Source organism: Schistocerca piceifrons, chromosome 1, assembly GCF_021461385.2.
Source record: "Schistocerca piceifrons isolate TAMUIC-IGC-003096 chromosome 1, iqSchPice1.1, whole genome shotgun sequence".
NCBI classification, from domain to species: domain Eukaryota; kingdom Metazoa; phylum Arthropoda; class Insecta; order Orthoptera; family Acrididae; genus Schistocerca; species Schistocerca piceifrons.
In genome coordinates this window covers 1,100,540,845-1,100,555,483 of record NC_060138.1, presented here as the reverse complement: position 1 = coordinate 1,100,555,483, position 14,639 = coordinate 1,100,540,845, and the positions used below count along the sequence as shown (strand labels likewise).

At 42.5% G+C, this 14,639-nt stretch overlaps 1 protein-coding gene across 3 annotated transcripts in view; it reads left to right on the top strand.

Moving 5' to 3' along the window:
• Positions 1-14,639, top strand: part of LOC124776224 (ADP-ribosylation factor-like protein 13B) — a 213,328-nt gene that overhangs the window by 183,198 nt on the left and 15,491 nt on the right. For all 3 annotated transcript variants that reach the window (XM_047251093.1, XM_047251085.1, XM_047251101.1), the window contains one exon: positions 1,664-1,837. In XM_047251093.1, coding sequence (XP_047107049.1) covers positions 1,664-1,837 — 174 coding nt within the window. The remainder of the gene's footprint in view (positions 1-1,663; positions 1,838-14,639) is intronic.

Here is a 14,639-nt window from a genome sequence, read left to right as displayed (position 1 = left end):
CTGATATACCTTCTGTTTCTGTTTGAGAAATTGCTTATTATGAGAGAGTGTCTCATGAGTATTTTACTGGAAAAATTGTTGACAGCATGTAAGGTTTTTTTTTTCTCTTTTCTTTCCTTTTTCTTTTTCTTTGTGAGCAGTTGAACTTGAAATTTAATACATATCTTGGAAACTACACACATCAAAAAAAGTTTTGCATCACCTCAGTTCCGAGAGTTGCGAAACCTGTACAGAAAATTGGAACAGAGATCAACATAAACATCATTTCTGCCCTTTTTATTGCTCATGAAAACCACACATTCCTTGTTATACCACCATACAGTGAGACCTTCAGTGGTGGTGGTCCAGATTGCTGTACACACTGGTACCTCTAATACCCAGTAGCATGTCCTCTTGCATTGATGCATGCCTGTATTCATCATGGCGTACTATCCACAAGTTCATCAAGGCACTGTTGGTCCAGATTGTCCCATTCCTCAATGGCGATTCAGCATAGACCCCTCAGAGTGGTTGGTGGGTCATATCCATAAACAGCCCTTTTCCATCTATCCCAGGCATGTTCAGTAGGGTTCATGTCTGGAGAACATGCTTGCCACTCTAGTCATGTGATGTTCTTATCCTGAAGGAAGTCAGTCACAAGATGTGCATGATGGGGGTGTGAATTGTTGTCCATGAAGACAAATGCCACGCCAGTATGCTGCCGATATGGTTGCACTATCGGTCAGAGGATGGCATTCACGTATTGTACAGCCATTATGGCGCCTACCATGACCACCAGCAGCATATGTCGGCCACCCTAAAACATCAGGGAACCTCCACATTGCTGCACTCGCTGGACAGTGTGTCTGAGGCATTCTGCCTGACCAGGTTGCCTCCAAACACATCTCTGACAATTGTCTGGTTGAAGGCATATGCAACACTCATCAGTGAAGAGAACATGATGCCAATCCTGAGCAGTCCATTCAGCATGTTGTTGGGCCCATGTGTACCACGCTGCATGGTGTCGTGGTTGCAAAGATGGACCTCACCATGGACGTTGGGAGTGAAGTTGCACATCATGAAGCCTATTGCACACAGTTTGAGTCGCAACATGACGTCCTGTGGCTGCACAAAAAGCATTATTCAACATGGTGGCATTGCTGTCAGGGTTCCTCCAAGCCATAATCCATAGGTAGCGGTCATCCACTGCAGTAGTAGCCCTTGGGCGGATTGAGCGAGGCATGTCATCGACTGTTTCTGTTTTTCTGTATCTCCTCCATGTCCGAACAACATTGCTTTGGTTCACTCCCAGATGCCGGGACCCTTCCCTTGTTGAGAGCCATTCCTGGCACAAAGCAACAATGCGGACGCAATCGAACTGCGGTATTGACTGTCTAGGCACAGTTGAACTACAGACAACATGAGCCATGTACCCACTTCCTGGTGGAATGACTGGAACTGATCGGCTGTCGGACTCCCTCCATCTAATAGGCGTGGGGTGATGCAAAACTTCTTTTGATGTGTGTAGTATTTAATATGTTGCCTTATTTTTTTATGAGCTGTACTACATTTTACACTTCATTTTGCCTGTACACTGATATTATCTTGTTCTGTAGCTATTAATATAGAAACAAAATGAGGATGGAATAGCTTTAGTCTCTGATTTATTAAATTTTTACTGTAGATCAGCAAAACAGTGAGAGACGTGGGAGTGCAAAGGCATCTCCCAGCACAACTCTGGGTCCAGTGACTGCTTCAGGTGGAGATAAAATAGTCCAGTTACCACCGCTCCGTTTGCCTGGCCGGCACGCAACAGAGCCATGGGCAAAGCCACCTATGCTGCGTCCTCCTAGCAGAGGTAATACCCTAATTCTATGATTGTTAATGGTAATTAATTAAGAAGAATGTTGGGGGGAGGGGGCAGGAGGTAATTGCTCCGAGCATTTAAATAGGAGCAAATTCAACAGAGCAGAGAAGTACAATAATAATAATAATAATAATAATAACGGCGTGTGACGAGGGCCTCCCGTCGGGTAGACCGCTCGCCTGGTGCAAGTCTTTCGATTTGATGCCACTTCGGTGACTTGCGCGTTGATGGGGATGAAATGATGATGATTAGGACAAACAACACCCAGTCCCTGAGCGGAGAAAATCTCTGACCCAGCCAGGAATCGAACCTGTGCCCTTAGGATTGACAGTCTGTCGCGCTGACCACTCAGCTACCGGGGGTGGACATGAAGTACAAATTAGAATAAGTAAAAATAAATAAACTTGACTCAGGATACAAGAAAGAGATGGGGCAATTATTCATCTGTGAATTTGTTACTCCCACTTCTTTTGCTACAACATGCATTTCTCCTGAACCACAGCTTCCAATAATGTCTGCTGCTTGTCAACACCATAACACGAATGATACGAACCCTCATACCAAAGTAAGGTCTCCAAAGCAGTGGGGCCGCAGGGAAACTGTTTGCATGATGGTTGCCCACCTTGTTTTGTTCCTTGCTCCCTCCATGCTCTACAGAAACCACCGCAAATCCTCTGGAGCTTTCATTCTTGGCTTGGCAGCTAGTTGTAATGGAGCTCACATCAACAACTACCACCAGATACAAAGTTCACACAATTATTAGGTTTTTGTGTGCAAAAGGTGTTAAACGAATCAACATTAATCAACATTTGATGGAAATGAATGGAATGTCATATACTGATGTCAGAAATGTTTGCAAGAGGTGTAGAGAGTTTGCAGGTGGTCGTGCTCAAATTCATGACTAGGAAAGATGCGGGAGACCATCACTCCCCAAAGAGACACTAACAAAGGTTGAACAAATTGTGCTTCGAGATTGGCGGGTCACTCTCAATGAGCACTGCAATGTTCTTCCTGAGGTTTCTTGAAGCACCGTGTACTGGACTTCGATTGAAGTGCTGAAATTTCAGAAGATGCGTGCAAGATGGGTCCCAAAAACGCTGACTGAAGACCACAAAGGGCAATGCATTGGAACTTCCTGCCAATTTCTTCAATGCTATGCAGATGAAAAGGACAACCTTTTGGATTCAATAGTCATGGGTGATGAAACCTGGGCTTTCCACTTTGTACCTGAGACCATACAACTATAACACATGTGACAGCATGCCAATTCACCCAAGCCAAGAAAGTTAAAAAAAAAACACACACACAATCTCATGGTAAAGTCATGGCAGCTATGTTTTGGGATCAAAATAGGATATTGTTGGTCATCTTCACGGTTCCTGATACAAGAATAAATGCTGACAGGTGTTGCCAGACATAAGGAAAACTCAGATGGATTATTCAGAAATGATGAAGAGGAATACTGAGTAAAGATGTAAGCCTTCTCACGACAGTGCTCATCCCCAACATTGCCCATCAAACTGTGTATCTTCTGCCCCACCCATCCACTGTATTGTCTGGACTTCGCACCCAGTGACTACTACCAGTTTCCCAAGCTGAAAGAACACTTGGCTGGAAGGTGCTTTAGTGACAATGACGAGGTGAAAGATGAGGTGTAGCAGGCTAGGATGACATGGGCATACAAAATCTGCTACGGTATTTACAAAAATGCATTGATCAAAATGGTGATTATGTGGAAAAATAGAAAAAAAATGTTCAAGCTTCATACCTATGTACAATTTATTGTAAATAAATGTTTCTTTATTATTATCTAAAAACAAAGATGATGTGACTTACCAAACAAAAGCGCTGGCACGTCGATAGACACACAAACAAACACAAACATACACACAAAATTCTAGCTTTTGCAACCAACGGTTGCTTCATCAGGAAAGAGGGAAGGAGAGGGAAAGACGAAAGGATGTGGGTTTTAAGGGAGAGGGTAAGGAGTCATTCCAATCCCGGGAGAGGAAAGACTTACCTTAGGGGGAAAAAAGGACGGGTATACACTCGCACACACACACATATCCATCCACACATATACAGACACAAGCAGACATATTCAAAGGCATTTACAGTCAAACAAATTTCTCATATTTTGTGTAGTTTTTGTAACTAGTCATACACACATTTATAATTACATCATATTTTGGTGATAATGTCATATGTTGCTAATAATCTACATCTATGTTAAATATTCTTTTACAGTATAACAACTTTTACTTACTAAGAAAGTTTTAAGCTTTTGTCTGAAAGTGAGGGGTTCATTTATTTCTTTAATTTCCTGTGGTAATTTGTTATACAGTTTTATCCCATTATAAAATATACTTTTTTGTGTCTTTGACTTGTTCTTTCTATCTAGATGGAGGTGGTGACAAGCTCTTGTTTCGTGGTCATGTATTAGGCTGTTTGTGTTGTACATGTTGAGATTTTTCTTAATGAACATTATGTTCTGAAAGATATACTCACAAGAAACAGTTAGAATGCCTAGCTTTCTAAATAATTCTAGACAGTGGGCTCTGTTGTTGCTGTTTGTTATTATCCTTATGGCTCTTTTTTGTACTTTGAACACAGTTTGTGTGTTACTGGCACTTGTTCCCCAAAACATGATCCCATAGCTGAGGACTGAGTGTAGATATCCATAATATGTTATTTTAAGACAGGTATTATTGCATACTGGTGCAAGGGTTCTAAGAGCATAGCATGCTGTGGATAATTTCTTTGCCAAAATGTTGAGATGGTTTGTCCATTTCAATTGGCTGTCTACATTCATCCCTAAGAATTTGGTACATTCTAATTCATTATTATTAACTTTTATTCTAGTGGCATTGTGTTTTTTGTTCAATTGGAAGTTAATATAGTTAGTTTTCTTTACATTTAGGGTTACTTTATTTTTTAATGACCAGTTGTGGACATCATTGAGAGCTTCGTTTGCTCTTTCTGACAGTTGTGTTGGATTTTCACCTGTTATTACTATGTTGCTGTCATCAGCAAAAAGTATTTTTTCTCTATGTCTGATACTTTGTGGGAAGTCGTTAATGTATATAAGAAACAATATTGGGCCAATACACTTCCCTGTGGGACGCCTATATTCGCATGTTCTGGGTCAGACAGATGTTTTATAAGGGAATTGTTTGAAACTTGTGATATCTCAACTCGTTGAACTCTGTTTTCCAAGTATGATTTGAACCACTTTTTTGTCACACCTCTTATTCCTATTTGCCCTAATTTATGAAGTAAGATTTTGTGGTCAACTGCATCAAAGGCCTTTGACATGTCTAAAAAGATACCACTTACATTTTCACCTTTGTCCAGTGCTTCTAAAATTACTTTAGTGAACTGTGCTATAGCAGATTGTGTGCCTTTTCCGGGCCTAAAACCAAATTGGTCATTGGAAAGAAGGGTATATTTATTCAGGTAATTTAGCAGTCTCTTTTTGACTAGTATTTCTATTAGTTTTGAAATGATAGACAGTATAGAAATCGGCCCGTAGTTCTCTACATTTTCCACATCTCCATTTTTAAGGATAGGTATAACTTTTGCTTGTTTTAGGTACTCCTACTCTGGAAAGTATCCATCTTCGAAAGATTCATTAATTATGTCTGTTAATGGGCCCTCTATGGAGTCTATACATTCTAATTACGCAGACTGGGATTTCATCAAGTCCTACTGAACTTTTATTTTTTAGTTGGTGTACTACTAGTGCCACTTCCCTTTCTGTAGTTGGCAAGAGCACCATTGAGTTTGTTGGCTGGTTCTGAGTAGGTAAATCATATGTATCTGGAAATTTCTGCTGTAATTTTTTTGCAATACTACTGAAATATGAGTTTACAAAATCAGCTAATTTTTTAGGGTTACCTACTGGTACATCTTTGTTTTTGACATGTGAATTGAGGTCCTTTTTAGCAGAGTTAGATGTTTCCTGTTTGACGATGTTCCAGGCTGCTTTGCTCTTGTTTTCAGCTTCAAGTAATATTTTGTTGTTTGAAAGTTTTTTTGCAGCTAGCAGCACCTTTCTGTATATTTTCCTGTACTTTTTGTAGAATTGCAGAACTTCTGGGTTAGATTGATTATTTTTTATGGCGTTGAGATATCTAAGAGTTTCTGAGGATTGTTGATACCTGTAGTCACCCATTGATTTCTCTTTGTAGTTTTAATTTGATAAAGAGTTTTGGTAAACATCTCTTCAAATCTGAGTTTAAAAATTGACATGAACTTGATAAATTTCTGATTTGCATGAGTTTCTGCATAGACTTCCCTCCAATCTTCATATTCTAGCTCGGATTTAAACTCATACAGGGCTGATTTGGAAAACATTCTTTTGTATGTACACAGTTTAGGAGGAGTTTCTACATGAATGTTAGTTTTTAAGATCTGGCAGAGGTGGTCTGATAGGCTCAGGGTTTGGACAACAACATGACATAATGTTTACTATCAATATCTCTAGCTACATGATCTATAGATGAGGAAGATTCTTTCGTTATTCTAGTTGGACAATTAACAAGGGAGGATATTCCATAACAGCTTAGAATATTCACATATATGTTGCTAGCCTTATCAGGCTTCATCATATTAATGTTTAAGTCACCACAGATAATTAAATTTGCTTTTGGTCCAGAAACCTTGTCTAAGCTTTGATTCAGTTTTGAGAAAAATATATCAATGTCTCCACTGGAAGAGCGGTACACACAAAATATGACAATTTTTTTGCTATGCCAGGTCCTATTATTTCAACAGCAGAAAGTTCAAAATGTTTGTCCTCACCTAGATCTAAAAAATCATATCTAACTTTAAATGACATACCTTTTTTTTTACATAGATACATGAACCCCCACCATTCATTGAGATTCTGCTATAGTAACATGCAAGGTCATATGAGGCTAATGCAATGTGTTCAATTTCCTTCCGTTTGCACCATTGTTCAGTGATTCACAAAATTTGGCTATCAAAAGTTTCCAGTTCTACTTCTAGCTGTTGTGCTTTGTTCTTTATGGCTTGAATGATTTGGTGAAACACTGTTAGACATTTGTTTTCACTTATCTTGGTGGCATCCTTCCCTTTAGACCTGATGCTAAAAAATCCTTTAGATGAGCTGGTGGCACGGTTATTCTTCTGTTGATGACAGTGGAGGTGAGTCTGTTGCCAGTTAGACTTGGAAGTTGGCGTATCTGAAGGTATCTGCCTTATGTTAGTCTTGTAACTGAGGCCGGGTACCAAAAATCCTGCAGAGTTGTAAGTTTCCTGGTTCTTATGCTTCTTCTGTTTGCTTCTGTTACTGCTGATGATGGTGAAAAGTCTTTCCCTGTTGAAGACTGAGGAGGGGCCAATACTGATGAAAGGTTGTTGGCTGTTTTGATGCGGTTGCGTAGTATGTAGCTGCTTCGGCTGAAGCTGCTTTGGAAACTTCTTTCCTAGTTGAAACATTTATCTCAGCTGCTTTAGGGGAAAGTGGAGATTCTAGTGCTGGACCTGTTGCCAGTGATTCAGTTTCATTTTCTTGTTGGAAATTTTCAGTTGCTGTGTTTGGTGGTGGATGTGGTATGATCATGCTATTCTTGTCCTTAACTGCCTTCACTGCATTAAGGATTTCTCGACTAATGGATGATTTTCCGAGTTTATTTCTGTGAAGCCCATGCCTGGTAAAATGACTTCTCTCTGTAGATGGTACGTCCACATATGTGGCATTTGGGAGGCTTCGGCAGATTTTCTCGAATTTCCTATTAGTAACTGTGATTTCTTTGTTGACACAGGATTGTTCTATAAGATCATGTCTTTGTGGGATATTAGCAATGAAGAAGTTAACATCTGTAATTTTCTGTAATGTACTTCTCAGAGTTCTTGTGGCGAGTTTGCCCTCATTCCTATAAACATCATTAGCACCTCCTATTATTAAACAGTTGCTTCCCGGCTTCAAAGAATGTTCACAGTTTTTTAAAACTTCGTGCAAAGGGGCACCCGGTTTTGTTATTCCACTAACCTTGAACATAGTTTGCATGTTACACAAAATGCCGGCTAAGCCCTTTCCATGACTGTCTGAAAGTATGAAAATATCTTCTTTGTTCTTCTTGCCTGTATCAGTAGTTATCTTGTTTGCATGATAAGTATGTTCCATGTATTTTCTGGTATTTCCTTTCTTGTTATTACAGGACTTCGTAGGCCTACTGAAATGATTTGATGGAAGTACTTCCTTTCTTTGGCTCTTTTCACATATTTCATATTCATCACACGTTAAAAATTCAAACTTATTTGCTTCTGGGAGACGAAAGTTGTTTTCATTACGATTAACATGACAAAACTTTTTAGGCCTAGTAAAGTTATCGTTTTGTTCATTTACAACCGTTTCACTACACTTTGAATGGTCTATCACTTCTTCCAGCTTCTGTACACTATCTATCACTGCTTCAGGCTTCTCTACATATAGTTTAGCTAACATAAGATCGTATTTTAATGAAGAAGTCATGCATTCTTCTTTGCATTCCGTTTGTAAACACACGATATAACGATAGTTACAGTGCACATTTCCACAGTCACAGGTCATGTTTTTTTCTTCTAATGCTTTTAAACATTGACGATGGATCCATTTCTGTGACCACGAACATAATTTAACACCATATTTCACCTTCTTACTACATTTTACACACACAGAATTTAAGAACTCGTAATTTTCTACGGATCGGTTTATTAGTACATCTATACATGCCGCCATCTTGCATCTTTTACTCTCTTAATGTTCATTACTTTTCTTATGTTTGAAGATTGCAGTTAGCCATTTCTCCAAATGTAGAGCTTCTGCAACTAATCTAAATGTTCTACCAGAGACAACCTGACTGTAGTGAAAACTTAATCTTATTTACTGTCCACTAAGTATGACTAGATAAATGAAAGAATGTAACTGTTAACACCAGCCATGACATTATTTTCTTGATACTTTTTGTGCAGTTATATTTTGGCTCCTGTGGCCCCCCTCTACATCTCCATCTACCCCTACACTCTGCAAATCACTGTGAAGTGTAAGTACCATATATTAAGATTTCTTCTCCTCCCATTCACAGATGAAATGTGGGAAAATTACTGTTTCTGTGCCTTTATATGAGCTGCTACTTGTCTGGTGTTATATGCACAATCTCCTTGTGATAGATAAGTAGAAATATTGTTCTTTAAACTTTCGGAGCAGGTTCTTATGAGATATGCAGGACTGTTCTTCAGGTGTCTGCAAGTTAAGATTTTCCAATGATCCATTTACACTCTCTTGTCAGTCAAACAAGCCTATGACCCTTTTTTGTATACACACTATGCCTCCTGTTTGACCGACATGATATGAGTCTCATATACAGGAGTATTTAGATATGGGCTGCACAAGTATTTGGTATGCAATCTCTTTTTTTTTTTGGTAGACTGCAGTTTTCCTGTAATCCTACCAATGAATTGTAGTCTGGCACATGCTATACTCACAAACTGAGTCTATGTGGTCAATCCATTTCTTATCTATACACATTGTTACTCCTAAATATTTGTTCAATGTGACTGATTGTAGTCAGTCCTATAGTCAAAGGAAACTACACCATAAGTGTACCCAGGATCTGAGACAAGGACTGGCAACTCTATTATTTTTATGAAAAAGAGAGAAATGAGGGAAGTGAAACACAGATACTTACAATATAAAACTCAAAACTACACAAAACTATTTTATTCATTACCAGGCATACCAGTTATACTACTTTATAATACATCTCTACTTCATGCAGTGCACTTTACTGCGAGTGTATATTTTTGTACATATTATTTTGTTATTAGACAGGTAACATTCAGATATGTCCACAGCTCATGGTCTAGTGGCTAGCATTGCTACCTGTGGATCACAGGATCCCGGGGATTTTCTCTGCCTGGCGACTGGGTGTTTGTGTTGTTCTCATCATTTCATCATCCTCATCATCATTCATGAAAGTGGTTAAATTGGACTGTGTAAAGATTGGGACTTTGTATGGGTGCTGATGACCACGCAGTTGAGTACCCACATACCAATCATCATCTTCATCATATATATGTGTGTAGTTTCCATATTCACATTTAGTAAGTTTGACATTGGCTGGTAACATGAGATATTGAAGGTACAATGCTACTGGAAGCTTTTAATACACAGAGCAATCTGGCACCTTCAGTTGTAAATGATGAAATAGTTTTGAGATTTTGTAGCAAATGACCCTGGGTGCACTGTGTTGTGACTCGCCGATCATTCAAAGCGCCGCTGCGCAATTACGCGCGTCCTCTATGTGCGGCGCTGTCTGCCAGCCATGCAGCAGCTGCGCCACCTAAGCGGCCAGCCGAGCAGCGGTCGCTAGACTGGGACTCAGTGCTCATTCGAATGCTAACGTGTACACATGTCTTGCTTGTCAACTTACTCTGTGACTTACATGTGTTGTGTCGTTCTGAAATATATGTGTTAAACTTGACATTATAACAATTGGCGACGAGGTAGTGGATTTTTCCTTTTCACTGTTGACCCACAGGGTTCCATGGCTACTGTCGAGCAACTATTGCAAAATCTCCTTAAACAGCAAATGCTTCTAACAGCGGCGATTCGCGATTTCATCGCGGCGCCAAATGAGGGGCGTTTCTCGTCGTTGGCTATACCTCCTTTTCCTCCTTACAACAAGACGGCAGAAGACATGTCTGATTATGAAAAACGTCTTCGACAGCACTTCTTGGCATTTCATGTCACGGACGAACAACCATGTAAGTCTCTGTTCCTTTCCTGGATTTCACCTCAAATGTATCGGTTGTTGTCGCAATTGGCTCCTTTGAAGGATCCTGCGTCTTTGTCCTTAGCTGAAATGTGCTCACTTCTGTCTGTCTATTTTGAAAAGCCAACGCATGTGGTAGCCTCTTGTGTTGCTTTTTATCGTTGTCAAAAACAGCCACATCAATCCTATCGCGCTTGGGCTGCTTAACTTCACGGCCTCAGTAGAAAGTGTCAATTTGTTACTGACGTTCACAAAAAATCCTATGCCGATTCCATGGTACAGGATGCTATTATCCGGTTGGCGCCCGACAAAGAAGTTCGGCAACGTGCCCTTCAGTTGGCGAATCCAACTCTAGATGAAGTTCTCTCCATTGCGCAGTCTTTTGAAATTTCAATAGAGGCATTCAAATAGAGGCATGGAGTGATGTCAGGGAAATACAACCTCTGTGCGCTGTTGACGACGCGTGCGGCGCGTCCCCGCCGGCCAATGTGGCCGCAGTGCACTCCCACGCACAGCCTCGGCCTAGCCATAAACAACCCGCTAAGAAACTGCAGCAAAACCCCCGGCAACTTCCTTCATGTCCTTGGTGTTTTACGAAACATTCACGCGAGGATTGTCCCCAACATTGGGCTGTGTGTCACAACTGCAAAAAGAAAGGTCATGTGTCTTCCGTTTGCAAATCCAACCGCATACACGATGTTCATGAACATGATGCTGATTTTTATTCTGTGTTGTCTGTCAATTGCACTTCTTCCCTTTCAAGGAAGTTATTCCTCACTGTCCAAATCCTTGGTCGAGATGTTTGCATCCAAGTGGATACCTGTTCTGCTGCCACTATAATTAATTCTCAGACATATCTTCAGTTGGGTTCTCCACTCCTGTCACCTGTCACTTGGCAATTACGGACATACAATAAACAGAAGATTTCTCTCTTGGGACAGTTTAATGCTGAGGTATCTTACAAATCCGTCATTCGCACTGTTCCCATATTTGTGATTGACCAGAGCAACGCAGAAAATCTTTTTGGTTTCAATGCCTTTCACGTTTTTGGGTTCTTCATAGATGACTCTGTCAATAGTGTCTCTGATGCTATTCCTTATGCTCAATTGGATTCCTTGTCGACGACATTTTCGTCCCGTTTTTCTCCTGGGTTAGGCCGTGCAAACGACTTTGAAACTCATATCATGCTCATACCCACTGCTCAGCCTAAGTTTTTTTGGGCTCGGCCCATTCCTGTGGCCCTTCGTGATCGGGTAAAATGGGAGTTAGATCGACTCACTACTTCAGGGGTCTTGCTTCCTCTCACTTCCAGTGAGTGGTCCTCTCCTGTCGTTGTTGTTGCTAAGCTAAATGGTGATATTCGTCTCTGTGGTGATTTCAAAGCCACTGTAAATGCTCAATGCCTCATCGACACTTACCCTATGCCCCGTTCTGAAGAACTGTTCACTAAACTTGCTGGAGGCCAGTATTTTTCTAAAATTGACCTGTCAGAAGCTTATCATCAACTTCCTCTCAACGCTGCTTCCCGGCAGTTTCTGGTCCTTAACACGCCTTTCGGCCTCTATCAATACCAACGCTTGCCATTCGGGGTTGCTAGCACCCCTGCTCTCTTTCAGCGATTCTTGGAACAATTATTGCTCCCTGTCCCTGGGTGTATCAATTACATGGACGACATTGTTGTCACTGGCTCCACCACTGAAGAACATCTTCAGAATCTCCGCACACTTTTTCATGTCTTACAGACTGCCGGTCTTAAGTGTAATCTTCAGAAATCAAAATTTTTTCAGGCATCTATCACGTACTTGGGGTTTCAGCTCTCGGGATGGTATTCGTCTGCTTCAGCAAACTGTCGCTGCGATCGATGCCCTTCCTCGCCCTACATCTGTTAAGGAACTGCAAGCCTTCTTGGGGAAAATAGCATACTATCACAAGTTTTTACCGTCTGCGGCTTCGGTGGCTCAGCCGTTGCATCGCCAGTTGCATAAAAAAGAGCCTTTTCACTGGTCCGCGTCATGCGAAGCGGCTTTCCAGAAATTGAAGACTATGCTGAAACAGGCCCCGTGCCTGGCTACTTATCGACCTGGCCAACATCTTGTTCTTGCCACAGACGCCTCTCAATACGGGGTCGGTGCTGTCCTTGGGCACTGTTTTTCTGATGGTTCTGAACAACTCATTGCTTACGCCTCCAAAACGCTCACGGATGCCCAACGAAAGTATTCTCAAATTGAAAAAGAAGCTTTGGCCATTATTTATGCTCTTCATAAGTTTGGTGTTTTTCTCTATGGCTCAAAATTTCATCTTGTTACGGATCACAAACCACTTGTTTCCTTGTTTCATCCATCAACGTCACTTCCCGACAAGGCTGCACACCGCCTCCAGCGTTGGGCTCTTTACTTGTCTCGTTTCAATTATGAGATTCATTTCCAGCCAACGGCTCAACATGCAAATGCTGATGCTCTGTCTCGCCTTCCCATGGGTCCTGATCAGGCATTCGATAGGGACGAACTTTTGTGTTTCCACCTGGATGTTGCCAAGCAGCGGGTTGTGAACGGGTTCCCCATCACTGGGGACAGGCTGGAGGCTGCTACGGGTTCTGACCCTACCCTCTCTTGGGTTTTACGCTGTATTCAGAAGGGTTGGCCAGATCGTCCGTCCACTAAGACTTCTGATCCGTTGCAGAACTACTACGCTTTGGGTTACCGCCTCATGGCTAGGGATGGTGTTATCCTCTCCACTGACACTGCTTTGCCGCGTGTTGTGGTACCTGCGTCTTTGTGTGCTTCGGTCTTGCGCCTCCTTCACCAAGGGCACTGGGGTGTGTCTCGCACAAAATCTCTGGCACGCCGTCATATGTACTGGCCTGGCATCGACTCTGAAATAGCACACATGGTCGCTGCCTGCGGCCCTTGTGCGTCACAGGCCGCTGCTCCGAAGTCATCTTTGTCACCGTGGCCTTCGCCTGAGAAGCCCTGGGAGTGCATTCATGCCGACTTTGCAGGACCCTTTTTAGGTACTTATTGCTCCTCGTAATTGATGCCTACTCTAACTTTCCTTTCATTGTCCGTTGCACGTCGCCTACCACCGCGGCAACCACCAGTGCTCCAGCCCGCATTTTCTCTTTGGAAGGCCTCCCCTCTACTCTTGTTACTGATAATGGTCCGCAGTTTGCCTCTTCTGATTTGCGGATTTTTGTGCTCGTCACGGCGTTATGCATGTCACGGCCCGCCATTCCATCCACAATCCAACGGTGAGGCTGAACGAGTGGTCCGCACATTTAAGGCTCAGATGCGGAAACTTCTGACTTCTTCTGCTGTTGATGATGCACTGCTCCAGTATCTGGCATCTTACCATTTCACCCCCATGGGCGACCACAGCCCGGCTGAGCTCTTACATGGCCGACAGCCCTGCACGCTACTTCTTCTTCTGCGGCCTTCCACCTCATGGCCGTGGGTGCCTTCACTTGGCCGGTTCACCGCCGACGACCTCGTCTGGGTACGGGGATATGGCAGGCAGCCAAAATGGAGCCTGGGCCGCATCTTAAGACACCGTGGCAGACGCCTGTATGAAATCCAGATGGACACGGGTGTTGCAGTGCGTCATTCGGACCAGCTTCAGCCTCGTGTGCCTGCAACGCCTGTTCCGAATGCTGCTACACCACCTTTGGCTCTACCTGATGCTCAGGATCTTGGCATCTCTCAATACTCACAACGCAGCCCTCTCACCGTCATCGCGATGCCAGCACAAGAACGGACGCCACCAGGGGACGTGCCCATGCAGGAACCGGATGACCATCCTCTGTCAGAGCAAATCTACTCGCCTCCTCCTCCAACGGACGCCGACACATCGCCCATGTCTCCTGTCATATCAACTGGACATGCCGCAACGGGCAGATTGGTGCATAGGGCCCCAGCAGATTCGACCCCTATGTCTCCTGTCATCTGGACCTGTTATCATCGGGGACACTTCTGTCCGTGCGGGAAGCCTCCTCCTCGAGACTTTACGGCTAGTCAAAC